The sequence below is a fragment of the Diabrotica virgifera genome, chromosome 8 (genome assembly GCF_917563875.1).
Source record: "Diabrotica virgifera virgifera chromosome 8, PGI_DIABVI_V3a".
Taxonomy (NCBI): domain Eukaryota; kingdom Metazoa; phylum Arthropoda; class Insecta; order Coleoptera; family Chrysomelidae; genus Diabrotica; species Diabrotica virgifera.
The window spans coordinates 190,546,332-190,570,433 of NC_065450.1; the positions used below are offsets into that span (position 1 = coordinate 190,546,332).

General features: G+C 33.0%; 1 protein-coding gene across 1 annotated transcript in view; it reads right to left on the bottom strand.

Moving 5' to 3' along the window:
* Positions 1 to 24,102, bottom strand: part of LOC126890370 (uncharacterized) — a 368,464-nt gene that overhangs the window by 24,681 nt on the left and 319,681 nt on the right. Inside the window, exon 4 of the mRNA XM_050659247.1 lies at positions 9,221 to 9,354. Coding sequence (XP_050515204.1) covers positions 9,221 to 9,354 — 134 coding nt within the window. The remainder of the gene's footprint in view (positions 1 to 9,220; positions 9,355 to 24,102) is intronic.

Here is a 24,102-nt window from a genome sequence, read left to right on the forward strand (position 1 = left end):
CGAAAAACTAACAGGGCAGCAGTTAGAAAGCGACAAAATAATCTGTATCCAAATTGAACAATTTAATTAGACATAGCCTTTGGCACGCCGGTTTTATATATTTTGTTTACGTACCTTCTAGGTCTGGATCCCGCGTATGAAAAAACAGTTGATTAATAGCAAGCTGAAAATTTGTTAATAGCTTAAGGGTGTCTAGTCGGATAAAGTTTGATATATGGGAACACTGGAACAGGGGCAGTTTTAATTGTGGAACAGGTTAAAAATTTGGAACGGTCAGACCACGAAAACGGCATATTTATTTTGTCCGACAGAATAGACTTAAACTCTCCGAACAGAGATTAAACTCTCATGCAAAAATCAGACTGCTATCTGTCATTTGACATATTCTACATGTTCCACTCATTAAAACGCCCATTTGGTGATAAGTAGCAGTCTGATTTTTGCATGAGAGTTTAATCTCTGTTCGGAGAGTTTAAGTCTATTCTGTCGGACAAAATAAATGTGCCGTTTTCGTGGTCTGGCCGTTCCAAATTTTTAACCTGTTCCACAAATAAAATTGCCCCTGTTCCAGTGTTCCCATATATCAAAGTTTGTCCGACTAGACACCGTTAAGCTCTTAACAAATTTTCAGCTTGCTATTAATCAACTATTTTTTCATACGCGGGATCCAGGCCTATTCACATAAACCGTTTCAGCGTAAAAAATTAATTAACTGTTCGTTAGTCGTCTCCCCCAAACCAATAACGATGCTCGTATAAATATTCTACGTAAGGGCTTGAGTTTTTTTCGCTTTCATATTGAAAATGTTGTAAATGTGAGAGAATAAATGCCATTTAAATTGTGCGAGTAATACATCGCTGAACAAAGAAACCAGGAGAGGAGTTTTTGTGAATATTAGGAAGTTTTAAGGACTCAACCGTTATTTTTTTTAAATATTGCAAAAAGTAAAATAATAATTAACAGGAAACGAAATCCTGTGAAAATAGAAAAAATCCTTTTGCCGTTTAATTTGGACCCTTAAGATGTTCACTATACATCTTGATGGTACATTGTACGGTACTCTGATTATAGGCCAGGGTAATAAGACAAAAATATACCCTGTTCGTGACACTTCAGCAGCCAGGGTACTGAAGCGTTTTTTCGACAAGTAATACCTATAGGAACAAATTGTAACTATTTCCTGCGTATGATCTGGCGGCCATTTTTATTTATAAACAATTAACTGTCAAAAAATGACATTTTTCCCTTTTTTTTCATATCAATGGAAAACAGTGGAACTTATGAGTATTTTAGTACAAATATCTTTGAGATTATGGAGAAAGCTTTAAAATGACATATTACAAAGTTTGATATGCTTATTTATTGTTAATGTAATTGCGAAAAAAGGTCGGAATTGCAAAAAAAAAATATTTTCGCAATAACTGTTGTAAAAATTAGTGTACAGGTTTGAAATTTTTGTCAAATGAGGGTTCTTTGGTGCTTAAAATGTGATAAGAATTTCACAGCGATTCATTCCACTGTTTAAATTTTATTCGAATTGTTTATTTCAGAGAGCATTTTTTTTTGCAATAACATAAGTCAGAAAAAAATGTCGTTACAACCATTCCACAGGTGTCAAATGAAAGAGCATGAGCTATATTTTCAACTTGGTTTAAAAAAGCGACTAAAAAATGCATTTATTAGTAATAAATAATTATGCAAAAGTATCGTAAATCTTTCCTTATAAACTTTTTGGATAACTTTTTCCAAAAAAATTAACTTTTTTACCCTGTTTTAAGTGCACAACTACCAAGTAATGTTATTTATATCTTAATTGATAAAAATTGTAATAAATATATATAATTTCTTATATAACATAATAAATAGTTTATAAGGAAAGATTTATGATACTTTTGCATAATTATTTATTACTAATAAATACATTTTTTATTCCCTTTTTTTAAACCAGTTTGAAAACATAGCTCATGCTCTTTCACTTGACACATGTGGAATGGTTCTAACGTCATTTTTTCTGACTTATGTTATTGCCAAAAAAATGCTCTCTGGGATAAACAATTTGAATAAAATTTAAACAATTGAATGAATCGCTTTGAAATTTTTATCACATATTAAGCACCAAAGAACCCTTATATGACAACAATTTCAAAGCTGCACACTATTTTTAACAATAGATATTGCAAAATTCATTTTTTTTGCAACTCCGACCTTTTTTCGCAATTATAATAACAATAAATGGGTATATCGAACTTTGTAATACGTCATTTTAAAGCTTTTTCCATAATATCAAAGATATTTGTACTAAGAAAACCATAAGTTTTAATGTTTTCCATTGATTTGAAAAAAAAGGGGAAATGCCATTTTTTGACACTTAATTGTTTATAAATAAAAATGGCCGCCAGATGCTACGCAGGAAATAGTTACAATTTGCTCTTATAGGTATTACCTGTCGAAAAAACGCTTCAGTACCCTGGTTGCTCGAGTGTCATGGGAAAAACCTTATTACCCTGGACTATTAACACATTCACTGATAATTATTTGGTTGTAATATTGGTGGGAAACACTGTTTATATGCATAAAAAGCTGTATAGCAACGTAATTTTACACATATTTTACAAAATTAAAATATGAAAACCTTGAATAATTATCAATGTCTGTCTGTCCGTCCGTAAACACAACTCCTCCGATATTAGATAAAAATACAAACGAGAGCTTATAACACAAGGATGGCATAAAAAGAGGTGAGAAAGTTTACCTCGGATTTCCAGTTTCAAAATTACAACCAAAAGTCGCCGAAATAGTGCAAGCGATATATTATTCAACACGCCTTAGCCGGACGACAACAAAAAATATATATTTCCGGTTACGTCACGTCCGGAAAAATGTTGTATCCGGAAGTGACACATTATAGTCGCAGAAATATTTCATGTGATATATCAGTAGACTCGTATTGAAAAGTCTTCCTTTTTTTCTTTTTCTTTCTTTCTTTCTTATTTCTATGTAAGTTTGTCGCTCCATCTTTTGCTCGGTCGACCGATACTTTATTTATTTTTCGTTACACTGATATACTATACCGATACTTTATTTCGTGTACACACTCTACCTTACATTTTCTTCTAATATCCTCCTCGTTTCATCTCGCAGCGTATTTCCCTGTAGTTCTTCTAAGTACTCTAATCAAAATTTGATTTTTGCCAACCTAGAGAACAGGCAGGTTTTAGAAAAAACTTTGGCACTAACGACCACCTACACTGCATAAAAGGAATTATAGAAAAATCTATCGAATACAACCGACCATTTGTCCTGGCTGTCGTAGACTTTCGCAGAGCATTTGATACGATAGAAATTAACAGCATAATGAGAGCATTTGAAGAAAGTCGTATAGATTATCGGTACTCCAAACTGATACCGAACATATACAATATTGCAACCATGACCGTGAGACAACACAAAGATAACAAATCTATAAAAATCAAAAGAGGAATTAGACAGGGAGACACGTTATCTCCCAAACTCTTTACGGCAGTACTTGTACATGCATTCAAACAATTGGAGTGGGACGCCAAAGGAATAAATATCGACGGTGAAAGGCTCTCCCACCTATGATTCGCAGACGACATAGTTCTTATAACAGACAACTTAAAAGAGATGAGAACTATGCTTACTGAGTTAGTTGCAGCCTGTAAAAAGTTGGTATAAACATAGGACAAATACATTTTGGAAAGACACAATACATGACAAACCTGGTAACAAGCGAAAATCCAGAAGTCGACGTCAACGAAATAGCATTGGTCCATAAACATAAATACTTAGGGCGTGAAATCCAAATTGCCAGGGACAATCAAACTGCTGAATTACAGAGAAGGGTCACCTTAGTATGGGCCGCATATGGAGCTCTATCAGACATATTCAAGAGCAACTTGCCAAATTATTTGAAAAGGAAGACGTTCAACCAATATGTGCTTCCAATGATGGCGCCGAAATATTATCATTAACCCAGGCTACAGCAACGAAACTTAGAGTGGCCCAAGGAAGAACGGAATGGTCACTACTTGGACTGACTCTCAGTGACAGGGTTAGAAACGAAGAAAGTAGAAGAAGGACGTAGTAGTAGGGTCAAAAAGCGAGTAGCATGGCTGAAGTGGAATTGGGCGGGCCATGTAGCCAGAATGAAGGAGGGGAGGTGGACCCAAAAAATTACAGTGTGGAGACCAAGAGAAGACAGAAAAAATAGAGGTAGACCACCTACACGATGTCAAAAGACGTACCACCTAGACGACGTCAAAAGAATTGCTGGGAATTGGTTGCAGAAAGCCCAAGATCGACAAAACTGGAAGAAATTAGGGGAGGCCTATGTTCAACTTTGGATGCAGAAGGCTGGGTGATGATAATAACTTTAATCACATCCGTTTGCAGTAGTCTTTGTCTTATGGTTTTGTCGAGTGTTGTTTCTGATGCATATTATGTCATTATTGGTTTTAGACCGCATAGGTAATATAGTAGCACCTTTTTTTAATCTAAAGAATTTAAATTTAACTTTAATAAAAAATCGAAAATGAATATTAGACATAATATATGGGTAAATATGAATAGTACATTAAAGAACAGTGGTGGGCCCAACGGACCCGAGTTGCCCGGTTACGTAAGTAACGGTTAAGTAAAATGTGTTGCCCGGATAAGGGTTAATAGTTTTTTTAATAAATTAAGTATATTTCAGAACTTACTTGTAAAATCGATTTTAAACAAACAGAAAATATAATTTTGGAATATTTTGGCAAGTTTACATTATTGATTAAATGATATTTACCCATACAATATTTTTTGAAACTGTTTTTAGACAAGGCGAAAACGATGGGCTCGTTGGAAAAAATATTCCTATGAGTTTTTTTTTCATAATCATATTCGTCAGACATCCCAGAATAAGATTCAAGAAGTCGCCCACGTGAAAAATTGTCCAAAATTTTTTTTTAATCAAATTGAAAAAATCAATATTTTCGGCCCGGGTACATTTTTTAAGGTTTCTTGGACCATTCTGGACAAAAAAGGTCTCTCATAATGTTTCTCTAAAGTTTCTCGTTTTAGAGTTATAAGCTATTTACAATTGAACAAAACGAAAAATGGCGATTTTTAAGGCTTAATAACTCGGTTAAAAATTATTATTATGAAATTCAGAAAGGGACCAAATCAAAGATTAAAGCCTCCACTACATGATCCTAAAGAAATTTGTGTCATTAATTTATTACTAAGCTGTTACTTTTAATTATTAATAATGAGCCGTAAGACGCACCAATGACTGCCGGAATGGCATCTCCCTCGCACTCATCATTGCCGGCCGCCTAATACGTGCATGGCGCTTATTATTTTTACCATTGATTATAAATATTCCTCCTGTAGTTATTAATCAATGTTTTTACTTAAAAATAACAGCTTAGTGATAAAATAATGACAAAAATTTCTTCAGGATCTTATAGGGCGGGCTTTAAACTTTTATTTGATCACTTTCTGTCTTTCATAATAATAACTTTTAACCGAGTTATTAAGCCTTAAAAATCGCCATTTTTCGTTTTTTTTTTCAATTTTAAATTGCTTATAACTCGAAAACGAGCAACTTAGAGAAAAATTATAAGAGACCTTTTTGTCCAGAATGCTCCAAGAAACCTAAAAAATGTATCCGGGCCGAAAATATTGATTTTTGCAAATTGATTTAAAAAAAAAGAAAAAAAAAATTTACCACTTTTCACGTGGGAGACTTCTTATTCTGGGATATCTCACGAATATTATTATGCAAAAAAATCTCATGGGAATATTTTTTCCAACGAACCCGCCGGTTTCGCCTTGTCTATTTTACTACAAGATTAAAATAAACTAATCATAATAATAAAGTTTTATGTTCATAATGGGTGAGTTATCAGACGGATCTTTAGAAAAACACTCTTCGGTTATTTTAAAAAAATTGTCTTAACAAAACACTCATATATCGCACACCTAGTTCAATAGTGCCACAAGTGCAAAACACAATATTCTCGAGAAATGAGCAAAATGTTCTGTAGTAAACGCGTTATGCCCTGTAAATAATTTATTTTGAGAGTGACTGGCTTCAAAATTACAATTTAGGTAGTAAAGTATACACTTATTTTCTGGATCTTATTACAATTTATTAAAAATAAAACGTTATTGTTATTTTGATAGTTATGGCGATATTGCATTGTGAAGAAAGTCATTTATAAAACAATACTTAGGAGATACGGCGGCAATATAATGAAAAAATCAATTGATTTTTGCAGTTGTGGCCGTATTGAATTATACCGGTTGTATTGTGGCAGTGTATATTATCGCCACATCTCTCTTGATTTTTGCAGTTGTGGCCGTATTGAACGTATTGAATTACATCGGTTGTATTGTGGCAGTGTATATTATCGCCACATCTTCCAGTTATGGCCGTATTGCATTTTCAAAACCTCCAAAAACCCTACGGTGAAATACCGAAATAACTTACTTTATACTTATCCAAAACAATATTTTAGTTTAGGCTGTATTGCATTAGATGGGCCATTATATAGGCAATATTTTACAGGCTTAACCCAAAAATCGAATTTTTTGCAGTTGTGGCACAATTGAACTAGGTGTGCGATATTATAAAATATATAGCCCACAACAACTATCTAAAGATTTATAAAACTAAGATACACCATAAAATGATTTTAACAAGTCAATGAATATCAAATGTATGAATTAATGGCGCAGACTTCAAAAATTATAATGATATGACGTCACCACCAATGAAGGTGCGTTTTGGGTTAGCTGCTATAATTTGGATTTTTGTCTTGATTTTAATCGTCTTAAAGAGCAAATGAAAGCAACTTTTTTTTCTGTGATATAATATATTTTAAATTATGAAATTGTGATTTGTAGGATTATTTCGAATTTCAAAATTTTATGCAAGTTCGCCCCCGCTAGCGCAATTATTACGATTCGATTTTCTTGCACAAACTTACTTAAAAAGAGGTGTTTATAATATATCCATGGGATGCCGGGCGGTGCCGTGGTGGAAAAATTTTTTAAACAGTTTTTTTTAAACAAATTCACAAAAATAATTTTTTTATTTCCAACATTTTTTTTTAGATAATCTGGGTCATTCTGAGCAAAAAAGCTCTCCTGTCATTTTTCTCTAAACTTGACTGTTGTCGAGTTATACGCGATTAAATATTTGAAAAATGCGAAAATTGCCATTTTCAAGGCTTCATAACTCGATTAAAAATGATTATTATGAAATTCAAAAAGTGGCAAAATCAAGATTCAAATACCTTCTTTAACGTCCTGAAGAGATTTTTGTCACTATTTTATTACAAAGCTGTTATTTTTAGTTATTAACAATTAGCGGTATAGTCCAACTGTATCGTCGCCCCCCGTTAGCGGAACTATTTCGATTCGATTTTTTTGCACAAACTTACTCAAAAAGAGGTCTTTATAACATATCCACAGGGTGCCTGGCGGTGCCGTGGTCTAAAAAATTTTTAAACAATTTTTTTTAAACAAATTCACAAAAATAATTATTTCATTTCCCACAATTTTTTTTTAAATAATTTGGATCATTGTGAATAAAAAAGCTCTTTAGTCATTTTTCTCTAAACTTGACTGTTGTCAAGTTATACGCGATTAAAAATTTAAAAAATTCGAAAATGGCCATTTTCAAGGCTTCATAACTTGATTAAAAATTATTATTATGAAATTAAAAAAGTGACAGCATCAAGATTCAAATACCTTCTTCAGCGTCCTGAAGAGATTTTTGTCATTATTTTATTACAAAGCTGTTATTTTTAGTTGTTATTTAGACAACAATCAATTTGAGACGAAAACTACAAGAGACCTTTTTTGCTCAGAATGACCCAAATTATCTAAAAAAAAATTGTTGGAAATGAAAAAATTATTTTTGTGAATTTGTTTAAAAAAATTGTTTAAACAATTTTTCGACCACCGGCCGGCACTCTGTGGATATGTTATAAGGACCTATTTTTGAGTAAGTTTGTGCAAAAAAATCTAATCGAAATAGTTCCGCTAACGGGGGCGACGATACAGTTGGACTATACCGCTAATTGTTAATAACTAAAAATAACAGTTTTGTAATAAAATAATGACAAAAATCTCTTCAGGACGCGGAAGAAGGTATTTCAATCTTGATTTTGTCACTTTTTGAATTTCATAATGATCATTTTTAATCGAGTTATGAAGCCTTGAAATGGCCATTTTCGCATTTTTCAAATTTTTAATTGCATATAACTCGACAACAGTCAATTTTAGAGAAAAATTACAAGAAACCTTTTTTGCTCAGAATGACCGAAATTATCTAAAAAAATTGTTGGAAATGAAAAAATTATTTTTGTGAATTTGTTTAAAAAAAATTGTTTAAAAAATTTTTCGACCATGGCACCGCAAGGCACCCTGTGGATATGTTATGAAGACCCCTTTTTGAGTAAGTTTGTGCAAAAAAATCTGATCGAAATTGTTCCGCTAACGGGGGCGACGATACAGTTAGACTATAGCGGTAATTGTTAATAACTAAAAATAACAGCTTTGTAATAAATTAATGACAAAAATCTCTTCAGGACGCTGAATAAAGTATTTTAATCTTGATTTTGTCACTTTTTGAATTTCATAATAATCATTTTTGATCGAATTATGAAGCCTTGAAAATGGCCTTTTTCACATTTTTCCAATTTTTAATCACGTATAACTCGACAACAGTCAATTTTAGAGAAAAATGACAAGAGAACTGTTTTGCTCAGAATGACCCAAATTATCTAAAAAAAATTTTGGGAAATAAAAAAATTATTTTTGTGAATTTGTTTAAAAAAAATTGTTTAAAAAATTTTTCGACCACGGCACCGCCCGGCACCCTGTGGATATGTTATAAGGACCTCTTTTTGAATATGTTTGTGCAAAAAAATCGAATCGGAATAATTGCGCTAGCGGGGGCGACGATACTGTCCGGTCTATAAGGCATTATAATGTTTAGTCATTTCTACGTAAATATCATTTTGATAATTATAATTATTATACTATATTTTACGTTGTAACTGTACTATGTTGTGTGTAAGTAACACGACCTATAAATTTACTAAAACTTTACAAAAAACCAATCTAAAACTAAAATATTTTTGGTCTTAAAAAAAGAAATTTTAAATTTTATATTTTCTTATCAATAAAATATTAGTTCTAAACTTACCGTTAAATTATTTAACAGCAACATTAGGACCGCCTTTGGTTTTGACGGGGAACATGAGCAGTTTGCTTTCAGCGGTTTCTTGAAATCTAGAGGCTCTCCTTCGACACTAATCGTGGGAGGAAACTCGGGAATCTCTGGAATAAAAAAACTTTTTTTAATATTTCTTTACTTTATCTGTAGTAAATTGTTATTTGGACATAGAAAATATAAACAAAATCTATGTACAGTTGCGATCATTGAATAGTTTACACCTGATTTGCTATATTGATATCAAAGCTGTTAACTTTCCGATGACCGTGGGGGGTAAATTTTGACCCCAGTATAGGTTTTTATTTAATAACTTCAGAAATATTTTCAATTTTAAACTCATTATTTTTTTATTTAACTTTAATATCATTTAAGATACCTTCATATTTTGCAAAAAAAAAATTCCCTATATTTTACGAAACAAAAAATATTTTCTGAATTTTGGGTCAAAGGCGAACTCCATTGGCCTTCCATGTTCAAATTTTATATTAAGTAACTACCGTCTATTATGTGGAATTGTTTGTAAGAAACATTATAATATTGAAAAAAATGTTTGCTAAACCTGTGGCGACGTAAATTAGTGTATATTTTAAAATTTCGTTAGTTCTATGTTCAGAATGATGATTCCAGTTTTTGTTCAGTTGTAGTTAAAATATGTTTTACTTATGTTTATTTATCATTTATTGATACAATACTAACATTAAAATTACGAATACATTACTTTACTTCTTAAAACAACTTAATATGTTTGTCAATTATCATTTTTGAGTTGGGGTCGTTTTTGACCCCCGTTGGTTAATTAAAGATTTTGTTGGAAAAACCCGGATTTTTTGGGGAAAATCTTCGTCAAAGTAAATCGGGAAAAACACGTCTCTATGCAGAATTTAATTATGGTGAATTTTTATTTGGGTGTTTTTGGTGTAAAGTTAAAATCTTTGCAGTTATAGAGCAAAAACTGAAAAATACACGATTTTTGGGTACCATTTTGTTTATAAAAAAAGTAGCACACTCTCTGCGGACTTTGCATACCTATATTATTAAAATATACAGTCATAAGTTTCGATTTCAGCAATAAAATTGCTGGTAAATAACTGTCCTCAAAAATGGCCTATTCTCCGATAATCTGCCTAGACTGTAATGTCGATTCGCATTTTACGGAACGTCAACCTCCCGGCACGGACCGGCAACGTTATGTTAAAACTGTCGCTAAATGTCGTGCAGTGGTGCAGTAACATTCACCAAGGTTTGACACGTCTTTCAATTACAAAAAAAAGCGATGAGAAAATTAATCAAAAGAAAATTAGCAATAACTGAATTAATGTTGGACGAAGAGGAGCAGACAAGTAAGAAAATGTTTTGGGTACAAAGTATAAACAAGTGTAAAATAAGCACAAAAAAATGGAATAATCACATCAGTAGAATGACAGACATAATAGTTGTTTACACATTGAACATCACGTGAGTTGTATTTAACTCACACCCTGTTTGGCCCAGGCTTTCTGTGAGTTAAATATATTTCACATTAACATTCAAATTTTGAACGTGGAGCCTGAAGGCCTCAAGGCAAGAAAGAAGACAAAGAAGACCCCAACAAATATAGAGGTATAAATCTACTGAACACCGCACTTAAGCTAACGACAAAAGTCCTAATCAACAAAATCAACAAAATAACAACTTTATCAGATCAACAATAAGGATTCAGATCCGAAACATTCTGCATAGACGCCGTATTTGTACTGAGACAAATCACAGAAAAGGCCATTGAGTACAATAAACCAGCATATCTATGTTTTATAGACCTGACAAAAGCTTTTGATCGCATCCAAGTCGAAGACATCTTACATTTACTGTATGGAAGAAACGTACCAATCAATATTATACAAACCATCGAAAACATCTATTTTCATAATCGAATATAGGCAAAGATAAATGGAAAACTAACGCAGTTTATACCAGTAAAAAGCGGAGTCAGACAAGGTGACTCATTAAGCCCACTGCTCTTTAATATAATAATGGACGAAATAATAGAAGCAGTACGTAAAGGTCATGGTTACAGAACGGAGAAGAAAGAAATACAAATATTATGTTATGCAGTCGACGCCGCAATAATCGCCGAGACAGAAGACGATCTCCAGAGATTAACACACATCTTCAATACAACAGCCCATAAATACAATATGATAATATCAGCAGAAAAATCCAAATGTATGACAACATCTAAATACCCACTACGATGTAAAATCGAAATTTATGGGAAAATAATAAAGCAAGAAGCAAGGTTTAGATATCTGGGAATAGATATAACCAGTTACGGAGATGTTGAAGAGGAAGTACGACAACAAAGCTTAAAAGCAAGTAAAGCGGCGGGATCTCTTAATGACACAATCTGGAAGAACAAACACTTAAGACAAGACACAACAGCAAGAATCTATAAGGCAGCAATTAGACCTATATTGACATACACGGCGGAGACAAGACCTAACACATCTTAAACGAGACGACTAGGTACTAGAAACAACAGAGATGAAAATATTTCGACGAATATCAGCGAAAAGTCTGTTGGATAGGGAGAGAAGCGAAAACATAAGAAGAGCATGCAATGTAGTAGACATAAATGGATGGCTGATAAAACGGAAACAAGAGTGGAACGAACATATTAGTAGAATGGCAGAGGATAGGATAGTACGAATAGCACGAGATAAGTCAGCAATTGGACGAAGAAGTATTGGCAGACCAAGAAAAAGGTGGTGCCATAACTTAAACAATTTAGGAGGCTAACATTGAAGAAGAAACAGGCTTTAAAGCCTACATATAAGAAGGAAAAAGAAGAAGAGCCTGAAGGAAAAAACAAAAAAATTTAATGTGGAGATAGGTAAACCAATAGACACCAAGAGACATCACCAAATGACAGAAGAAGTGTTGGCTTGATTCTGTTTCCAAATGGGAGAGATTATCATAATATTGGACAGGGTTTCCCAGGTTAGTTGATATTTTGCGAATATTGACTTCTGTAACTAATAAATCAGAGAAAGATCTATATGGTTGTGGGATAAGGCCTTTTTATTTTTCAAATGTTGTCATATTTACTTCAGTAGAGTCTAGTGTGGCTGATGTAAAGACCACGAGCAGACAGAAGAAGCAGATGTTGACCACCTACACGATGGACTGACGACTTCAAGAGAATTGTTAGGAATTAGCTGCAGGAAACTCAAGACCGACAGAAATGGAAGAAATTGAAGAGAAATTTTAAGATTTTAGTAAAACTTACACTGTAACAACGGTCTCAAGCCACCAGCGAAGTTTTACGGCTATTGGGCAAAAGATGTGGCCACCAGGCTATAACGACCTTGTTGCCGCCTTGCAAAATCATGGAAAATTTTTAAGCAAGAACGTCATAAGCCATAGTAAATTCAACATGGTGACACGTGATCAAAGAGTGTTGAAAGAAAAACAATTATTTTATAAGGAGAAATACAGTAGTTCAGGTTCGGATTTTGACTCTGACAATACTGTACAGGATCGAGAATATTCTCCTTACACGAGTTCCAGTGAAAGTGATGAATCTTCTCCGAAAAAGGTAAGTAAACGTTTTAGTGGCTTGAGACCTTCTTGCTGTAGGATATGTGGCTTGTGTCTTAATAAGGTGTAATAACATTACATTTACTTTTTTAATAAAACGTAGTCATAAACAACTTGTTTTAAAATTTTTTATTGATAAAGAGCCATTAAAAATAGTTCCCTATTTAAATTCGTTAGTCAATAACACGATTTAATACAAAAAAAGTATTTTATTTAGTAGGTGGCTTAGATCTTTCTTGGTTCGCTAGCGAACACCAAAATTCCATATTCATTAAACACACCCTAAATGGAGCGTTTGAGGAAGTAAATGTTGGTAAGAGAGTTGTAAAGTTTGGTGACAACAAAAAGCTTAAAAAATATATATATGGAGGAGCAATAGTATTGAGGATCAAAAAAATTCAGGATATAAAGAAACTTTTACAATACATAAAACTCATAAACCAGCAGTTTTATCTCAGTATTATTGAAATCAGTACAAGTAACATTGAACAAGACTATAACCAAGTTGATGAAGCAGAGGAAGTAGACAGGGATGATGAAACCGATTTTTTTTAATAAAAACCTATATTGTAGGTATATTCTTGATTTTAGAATGATTCATTTGGTTATTTTCAAAAAGGTTATAAGCCACATTTATTTGTTTAATTAATTTTTTCTTAAAAATGCAGTTTCATTTTGTATTTTCCTTTGAGAAAATATATTTAATAATTTATTATGCATGTAAGGAATTAAGGTAAATATTATAAAATATAAAAACATGATTTCAATATTTTGTCAAAAATTTTAAACGTGATTTAGTCAAAACTTTTTAATTGTAGTCCTGTCGCCAGGGAGGGTACAACGACCTCCTTAATTCAGATGGACTTACCTAAGTTTTTTATGTATTTTGACCCGTAGAACACGAATTTTTTGGGTAACAGTTGATCCGGATGTCGATAAGGTTGTTATAAACAAAGAACTTGAGAAATAACTTTTGATTAAAAAATAAAATAGCAATTCTGCTTACTATTATTTGCATTGCTAAACATTAGGTTTTTATTTGTTAAACAAAGCCATAAGCACATAGTGTTTCCCGTGCCCAATGCATGCCTTTTAATGTACGTAATCTACGTAGAAATTGTCTGTATGCGCGCCTACTCGTTCGATTTCAAATGGGAAATGCATTGAAAACATCATTCAATCACTATGTGTTTATAGCTTTGTTTAGCAATAAAAAAATTAATTTTTAGCAATGAAAGTAATCACAACCGATAGAATTTGACTTGAACTTTCAAATGCGGTAAGCAGAATTATTGCTATTTTATTTTTCAATCAAAAGTTATTCGGGTTCAAAAATTGAAATTTTTCGATTTTTTGAAAGTTCAACCGCGTTTATGTCGAAAACTATGCATCCTACGAAAAAACATTTTGTGCTTAGAATGACCCAAAAAATACAAAACAATGTTTTGTTTTGCGAAAAATCGATGTTATATGATTCCTCAAGTTCTTTGTTTATAACAATCTTACCGACATCCGGATCGACTGTTACCCAAAAAGTTCGTGTTCTACCGGTCAAAATACATAAAAAATACTTGGGTAAGTCCATCTGAATTAAGGAGGCCGTTGTACCCCCACTGGCGGCAGGACTATTGAGCCTTAGGTCCCTTATTGTCCCGACCTCTTCAATTAAGGGACGCCTACGTTTAAGTTTGGAGGCAGAAGATTGGATGATGAGAGTTTAGTGTGACGTGACTCGAAGTGTATTGTTAATGTTAATTCTTTTTTTCGTTTTGCGGTTTTTTATTTTTCAGTTTTCTTATATTTTGGTTTCTTAACTTTTCAATTTGTATAATAACAATGAGGTAATTATTAAAAATCTTAAACACGAGAGTAGAAAAGAAGAACAAATATAAATCCTAGAATCCTTAAAACCGAAATGAGAAATGTAATGTGTAGCGAAGGAATATGGTTCAGTTAATCATGTTAATGATTCCAAGTTTACATTTAATTGCATACATTTATTACTCGGTCTCCAAACGATAGAATCAGTATGCTTAAAGTCAAATGATTAAGTTCATTATGGTTTTTAATGCAATGAAAAGGATTTTTAGGGCCGAAACGTTACCGGCGAAATGAAGTTTATCAGAGCTGGTTACTGAAGTAGAACAAAAGAGCTGCATTAACCGAAACGTTGCATTTAACTGTAGCGCAATATCCTGGTACAGCGGGTTAACGAGAAGCCAAAGGTAATTAGATTTGTTCTTAAATATAGCTCCGGGAATATTTGAAGGGACGTTAGAGTAAAGAAGTTGTTTTAAAACGTGGTGTATCAGAAGATGTTATCTTTAAACCTACATGAGAGGTTTTCATATAGTTTCTCCTTATTTTAATCGAAAAATTTTCATAAAGATTGGTAAATTAGATAAGAAACATATTTTTAATAAAGTTTTAATATTTATGTAAAACAAAAATCATCTTCAAGAATTAATATTCTATAACTACAATTGAAACAAAAAAAATGTGTGAATTTTGCAACTAAATTTGGTCTTCTTCTTCTTAACGTGCCATCTCCGCGACGAAGGTTGGCAATCATCATTGCTATTCTTACTTTCGATACTACAGCCCGAAAGAGTTCAGTTGAGCTGCATCCAAACCGTTCTCTGAGATTTCTCAGCCAGGACATTTTTCTACTACCTATGCTACGCCTTCCTTGAATCTTTCCCTGCATAATTAATTTTAGGGGTTTATATCTGTCACCACGTGTTATATGAACCAAGTATTGAATTTTTCTTATTTTGATGGAATCTAGTATCTCCCTGCTGTTCTGTATTCTCCTTAGTACTTCCTCATTGGTTATTCTGTCTGTCCAGGAGATTCTCAGCATTCTTCGATACGTCCACATCTCAAATGCTTCCAATCTATAGAGGGATTGTTTATTGAGAGTCCATGTCTCCCCACCATACAAAATAACAGAAAATACATAACACTTTAATACTCGCTTTCTAAGATCTGGGCGGAGGTCTCTACTACACAATATTTGGTATTGTATTGTAATTCAGGACATGTATAATCGCGCCAGTCCAGGAGATGGGTGTTTATTATTTATTGATAAATACCGAGAAATCAAAAATCCATAACAGGTTTTCAAAAAATGAAAACATCAGCACAAAAAATCCGCTACAAATAGTATGGTGGAAGTAACCGTTTAAAATCGCTTCACACCCCTAGAAAACAAGAATGGAACCAACACATTTTGAGGCGCTCAGAGCAACAGTGGCCTAACCCACATCCTACAATTTTACCAAAACGCTATAATTACATTAAAGTTATCCCTTATTTAAATATTTTCAGATGCAGAGTAGCTCAACCAATGGTTGCTTGAGCCACTCTGCATCTGAAAATATTTAAGTAATGCATAACTTTAATGTAATAAAAGCGTTTTGGTAAAATTGTGTGATGTGGGGTGGGTTAGGCCACTGTTGCTCTGAGCGCCTCATTTTATTGCCACAGTTTATCGTGCCACATTTTATTAATTCAGCTGAAATATTTTAGGGCATTTTTTAGTTCAGTTACAGCTTTGTTCACCATATCAACTCCCACTACTAACTTTTAGCTTTCAACGAATACTACCGTTGGTGATTGTGTGGTATGTTTTGCTCTACTTTTCATTAGCAAACTCTCGTAGTGTTCTTTCCATTTTTTTGTTGCTATTAGCTGAATAGAAGTAGTATTTCTTTGTGTCTTCTGTATTTTGTTTAAAAGTTTCCATGTCTCTGAACACTTTCTTCCGCCTATGTAATAGTTGATCTCTTGGCATTTCCTAACCCACATTCCTTTCTTTGCTGCTATTACTGCTCTTCTTGTTGCTCTTCATAAGTACAAATATTTGTCTTTGTCTACTTAATGTTTAGTATTTAGCCACCGTGCGTATGCTTTCTTTTGTCCATTATTAGGTTGTGTTTGTGTTCGATTCACCATAGCTTTTTACTCTGTCGTTCGGATTTTGAACCAAGTGCTTCTTTTGTGACTTATTGCATACTATCTATTATATTTTTATACACTTCTTCCACGGATAGATTTTGGACTATTTTTTCTAATGTTTCATTAAGTCTTCCTTGATATAGTGTTCTCGATCTATTATATCTACCCTTTTTACTGTCTGAGGTAAATTCAAAACATTCCGGAAGTGTTTTCTTTGTGTTCTAAGAAGCAAATTGAATTAAAAAATATACATAAACTTGTAATATAATAGAATATGATGTTGTATATTAGGGTGGTGCGAAAAAAGTCTTGATAATCCCGTATCGCTATAGTGCGGAAAAGTTGCGATTGGTAATTACAAGAAAAGCAAAACAAAAATTATTAAAATCGGACTTTATCTTCCGATCACGCAACGGGCCTAAAGATTATGAAAAAAATGAAATTTTACCTTTTTTTTCGGAAATTTTTAATTATCTTCCATGTACGTTTTATTTATCGCTATAGTAAAATTTATTTACAGTTTGCATGGTTGAGTAATAAAAACAATAGTTTTACGCATCTAACGAATATCTTCCGATCCCGCAAGGTCAATCAAAATCTACAAAAATTTGAAATTTTCGATGATTTTGATGAATTGAAAAACATTTAGTTATCTCATTTTTCTCCTACATTGTGAAGTTTTTCGCTTGTTTATATATTGTATGACAATACTTAAACAACCCAGAACTCACAACGCGGAGGTGGTTGCACTTCTAGCTCCACACACACCCTTCTCTCCACCCAACCAATGAGTGTGATTTTTACATTATTTACATAGTAAATATCTTTTTCATGCTTTTATCCAGCTTTTAAACGTAAACTTTGTATTGTGATTTGGTGGTAGAAGCTGGCAGCATGGACCTTATTGGGTAAGTGTTGTCCTTATGAATCCATCCCTTGATTGGGGCCCACACATATTAGACCAGGGGTGACCAACTTAATCAGACTCGAGGTCTACTCTCTGCCTTTCTAATTCTCTGCGATCTACCGACTAGGAATTTTCGTATTATTTAGGACAGGAATAGGTAGGTAGGTAGGTAGATAATTTTTTCTTGCCATAGATCGACTGACCTAGGGGTCGCGATCGATGGGTTGGCCTCCCCTGCATTAGACAGTGCTTCCGTGACCAACTTTAGACACCTCTTATCAGCTTGCATGTGTCAGGGATAGTTTTGTACATTCCAGTCTGGTATGTCGCCCGATGTAATGCAAGAACTTATATCTGCATTTGACACTTCAAAGAAGTGGTGGAGAAGATAGTTTTGCAACAGTCTGCAATAGTTTTGCAACATTATATTCTAGTGTATAAATTCAGTTTAGTCCCTTGCTTCACAATTTCAAGTAGTAGGGAGAAAGGAAGCACATTAGAGAGCTAAGGAGAGTGTTAAAAGCCGGATAGACTAAAGCCAAGGGCAAACTTATTAGAAATTTCATCCTTCCTACTTTAAATTTTGAAGCACAGGACTACATTGAAATATTAGATTGGAATGTTGCAAAACTATCTTCTCCGCCAGTTCTTCAAAGCGTTTCAAATAAAGATATAAGTTTCTACATTATATCAGGCAACACGCCAGACTGGAATGTACAAAACCATCCCTGCCATACGCAAGCTGTCTAGCGGTACGTAGAGTTGGTCACGGAAGTATCGTCTAATGTATGTGGGACCCAATCAAGAGATGGATTCATCAAGGCAACACTTAAATCAAGGTCCATAGTGCCAGATTTTATCACCAAATAAAAATTCAATGTTGACGTTTAAAAGCTGGATACAAACAAAAGAAAAAGAAATGTACTATGTAAATAATGTAAAAAACACACACTCATTGTTTGTATGGAGAGAAGGGTGTGGGTAAAAAGTGCAGCCACCTTCTTGTTGTGAGTTCTGGGTCGTTTAAATATTACTATACAATATCTAAACAAGCGTTTAAAAGAGCTTTACAATGTAACAGAAAAATGAGAAAACTAAATGTTTTTTAATTGATCAAAAACATCAACAATTTCAAATTTTTATAGATTTTGATTGACCTTGCGGGATCGGAAGAAATTCGTTAGATGCGTAAAACTGTTGTTTTTATTACTCAACCATGCAAACTGTAAATAAATTTTACTATAGCGATAAATAAAATGTACATGGAGAATAAATAAAAATTTCCGTAAAAAAGGTAAAATTTCATTTGTTCATATTCTTTGGCCCGTTGCGGGATCGGAAGATAAAGTCCGATTTGAATAATTTTCGTTTTGTTTTTCTTGTAATTACCAATAGCGATACTGGATTATCAACTTGATTATCAACTTGACTTTTTTCGCACCACCCTATTACTGACTGAAGGACAAATGGCCACAACAAAGTTGTTGCTTCAATAAATGTTGTAGATATAATAAAGTGAAGTTTCACAAATTATTAAGTGAGATTGCTTGTTGATACGAGTATGAAGTTTAATTAGTTTGAATAACACAGTGTATCGATACTTCATGAATATTCACAAAGCACGATTGTATACAGTAGAGGAACTGATTATGTATTGTGTAGAATCTAGAACAGTCAATAATATATGGACGGCGCCTTATTTAAAAATCCTCTTAAGCTTGTAGTTTTCAGTCAGTTGCATTGTTGTGATAAATATGAGATTGAAAAGCATATATGCATTCATAGAGCTGAAAATAATCAGTAGTAATTGCACAAGAGCTCTAAAATTAGTGAATTTTTCCCGAGTGACACTTTGACAATTTTAATTTATGTCAGGGTGTCACGAGGGCAAAAATTCTATATTAATTTTAGAGATCGAGTGCAATTTGTTGCGATTATTTCATGAGTAAAACTGTTCAAAAACCAAAATTTTATTGTAATTTATTTATGTAAGTACAAATTAGTACAATTAAACACACAGTTGTTATAAATATTTTACAGTTGAAAGTCATCACTTTTATAATTTTTAAAACATTAATTATTGTCATTAATGCCACTGAATGTATTTTTTGATAGCAACGAAGGGCATCTGACGTAATATACTTGACGATGGGAAATTATCAAAAATTATCAGTTTAATTTAGATTTCTGTAGCTTTCTATTTTTTTCTTTTTATTTTTGCAGAAAATTTTTGTATCTCGTACACACAATATGCGGTGTTCTCGAATTGAGGACCGCTACCTGAACAGCCAAAATAAGTTCACCGAATTACGGACCGTACGAGAGATAGGTAAGTAGGTAGATTAAGGTAGGTAATTACGGTTAATGAGGGTCCGATTCTTTAACGAGATTTTAATGATTAAGGAAATATTTAATAATAAAATATTATTTTAGATTTAGTTTATTTTGAACTGTTTGGAAAGGTAGTCAAAATGAGTAAAATTAAAATGATCTTAAGTGAAAAGGGAAACTCGTTACTTGTGTTGGATGATTATAAGTATCGTGAAAAAAAAATGCTTAAAAGTGATGAAAAGTTTTGGACCTGCACGGTAAATAAATGTAATGCAAAATTGTTTACGCTAGGTGTAGATAACACAATTTCCCGAAAAGGAACAGTGCACAATCATGAAAATGATATAAAGAAATTAAATAGACAAATTTCCAGTAAGTACGGCAAGCAAACGGAAAGCCATAGAAAATATCACAGAGCGGCCATCAAAAATTATATAATATTTTATACTTGCGTATAATGATTTCATTATTAGAAGTCTTGGTTCTCAATTCGTGCGATTCTTTCAGGTATAAAAGTATACGCTTACTTAAAATTTCATTTTGGTCCTCAATTCGTGTCTGCCTACAAAATGTAATATAGTTGAACATTTACTATGATCAATACCTGAATTTTAAAAACATAAAAACAAGGGAGAATTTTTAAAATAAGTTACTTATCAAGTAGAGTCTATAGGTACGTCAAAAACATTTTATGAGTACTTAAACTTCAAGACCAGCTTGACCATGATCAACAAGGAAATTGTTCCTCTCATCAGAATATCGAAAAATTATATTATGACATTTTAATCCCAAAATTAAACAGGTTATTTTTCTAGGGATCATTCCGACAGCTAACTCAGGTTCAGGTAGGCGAAGGGCACTTAATTCACTCTGAGTAGTCTAGAACAGGGGTCAACAATTAGATTCCCTGAGGGTCCGTTTCGAAAACCTATGACACTTCCGGGGTCCGGATTTATCCTGCCTGTGTCTAACTGTTCTGATTCGGTTTCTTTTTGTGAATTCTTGTTAAAAAATATCTCCTATAAACAATTAGAAGGGTGCCGGGCGAAATTTTTTGGCAGAAATTGTTAAATATATTTTTTAACAAATTAAAAACATCACCCTTTTTGCCCGCGAAAATATGTTTTTAGCATTTTGGGTCATCTTAAATAAAAAAGATCAGTCATTTTATTAAAAGAGTTTTCAAGCATCGCAAATGCATATTTTCGCATTTTTCAGATTTTTAATCGCTTATAACTCGAAAACTATCAACTTTTCAAAAATACGACAAGATACCTGTATTGTTTATAATTACCCAAGAAACCTAAAAATATATTTTTCGAGGCAAAAAAGTCATTTTGAATTTGCTTAAAAAATTGTTCCACCCGGCACCCTTCTGATTTGTTTAAAGGGGACATTTTTGAACAGGAATCCGCAAAGAAATCGAGTCGGAGACATTTTTCATACGAAAGTGGCCTCACACATGGACTAATATGGAAAGGAAGACTAATAATATCTGATTGTTTTTTGGTTACTGTATACTTTTCTGTAAGTTTTCCTGGTATAATAAATAATATAATTATTTTGTATTGTTTTGATGTTATTATTAGTATATTTTGAAAACAGCAGTATTGTAAATTGTTACTGAGAATATTTTAAAAATTAGGAATTTATATTTTTAATGCTAATGAAGTTTTTAGACATCTTCAATTTTGTAGAAAGGAAACTGAGGAATTTAAAATAAATACAGTCGGAAAAATGAAAGAATACCCATGAACGAACATATAAAACACGCTGTATTTTCCTGTCACCGTATCACAAAGAAAATTGTCCAGTGCAAGTACATGTAACAATAATTATTACATGTACTTGCACTGGAAAATTTTCGTTGTGACTCGGTGACAGGAAAATACAGCGTGTTTTATATGTTCGTTCATGGGTATTCTTTCATTTTTCCTACTGTAATCATAGTACAAAATGCTAATTAACATGTTATCTTTTCTACATTATTTTCATTGCAAGGTGTTTGTTGCAAACTTATTAAATCTGAAAATTATTTTAATTAGATGCACATCTGAAAAGTACTCCTACTTAACATATAGCAGAGAGGAAATGGATATGAAAAAATGCACATGACAATAATTCTATATTACAGCTTACTTAATTTCAAAATTAATGATTAGTAAGTATAACATTAAGGGGGAAAACTCTTTACAAAATTAAATTATCAGAGAGAAAAATGACATTTTTTATGTACAACCTGTCTGAAGTTTGGAGTGAGTTTAGTGCAACTGAGTCTCGTTAGGGAGTTGAGAAATTCATCTGTTAAGTGAGATCCCCATTTTTAATAAAGTTCATTCTTGATAAAGCGGCTTCGCACACATAAGTTGAACCAAACATAGTACAAAATTTCATCGCCAAACATTTTCAAAATTGTCAAACACTAGATACATTGTGAATTTATTGACGGTCCGCACAAAACTAGCTCACGGTCCGGATGCGGTCCGCTAATTGGTGACCCCTGGTCTAGAACACTTACTTAGGAAAGATACTGGGTAATATTATTTAATATACCTACTTGGGAACGATAATCACAGAAAATAACGATTCTACTGCAGAAATAAGAGTGCGAATTGAAAAAGCACGTGTCAACTTCGTGAAAATAAAAACGATTTTATGCTGCAAAAATTTGACATTGGCCCTCAGAATAAGACTGTTTAAATTTTATGTAGAGTATGTTTTTACTTCTTTGTTTTCCATTCTATATTCTCGTCCTTTGTTGACGTTTTTGATGGTTTCATCCATGATTAAATTGAAGAGCATAGGACTCAATGAGTCTCCCTGTCTTATTCCGCTGCCTAGGTTCTGTAAGTTGTCCATCTATTCTGACTTCCATTTTGTTGTTTGGGTAGATGGTTTCAATAGTTTTTATGATATCTAGAGGAACTTCTCTAATATGCAGAAAAAGGATTACATCTTTGAGTCTTACTCTGTCAAATGCTTTCTTCAAGTCAATCAGACATAAAAATGCCGATCTATTATACTCTAGTGAATTCTGAATAATTTTCTTTATGACGAATACTGCATCTATACACGATCTTCCAGTACGAAATCCCTGTAAAATTTTAGTTGTAAGTTTTAGGGTAGTATTTAACGAGTTGATACCTCTGTAGTTTTCTGGCTGCTTTTTATCTCCTTTTTTGAATAGTAGAATTAGTTCGCTCGTTCTCCATTCTTCAGGTATTTTATGCAATATTGATAGCCCAAGATGAAGATAGTCTGCAAAGATTAGTCTCCAATAATTAATTAGTCCACAGATTTAACATAAGAGCAACAGAATTCAATATGACAATTTCATCTCAGAAAACCAAAACAATAGTAATCAGTAAAGAACCAATCAGATTTAAAATAGAAATTGATGGTATTAATGTTGAACAAATTACGGAGATAAAATACCTTGGAATTACATTGTCAGGTTACGGAAACCTGGACACAGAAGTGAGAAATCAAGTACAAAGAGCAAATAGACTGGCAGGATGCCTTAATAACACTATACGGCGAAATCGACATATTAAAACTGAGATGTAGTCGAGAATTTATAAAGCCAGTGTAAGACCAATAATGACATATGCATCAGAAACAACACCCGATACAGCCACAACACAAAGACTACTGGAAACGGCAGAGATGAGAGTACTGAAAAGCATTACAGGAAATACACTGAGAGATCAAAAGAGGAGCGAAGATATCAGAAGACAATGTTACGTACACTGTATAAATGAATAGACACTAAATAGAAAAAGGGAATGGAACAACCACATAACCAGAATGGAGGTCTCCCTGTGTGTTCAAAATAGCAAGAGATAAATCACCAATCGGTAGAAGAAAAATCGGCCGACCGCGCAAAAGATGGAGTGACAACCTTCCATAGAGGTATCAATCCGCCAATGAACAAGCAGAATTGTTTATAAAGAGGAAGAAGAAGAAGAAGAAGAAATTTTATGTACACAGTGTGCTTAACTGTGAAGGTGAATCATGGACATTAAAACAAAATGCAATAAATCGACTTAACACGTTTGAAATGAGGACATTTAGAAGA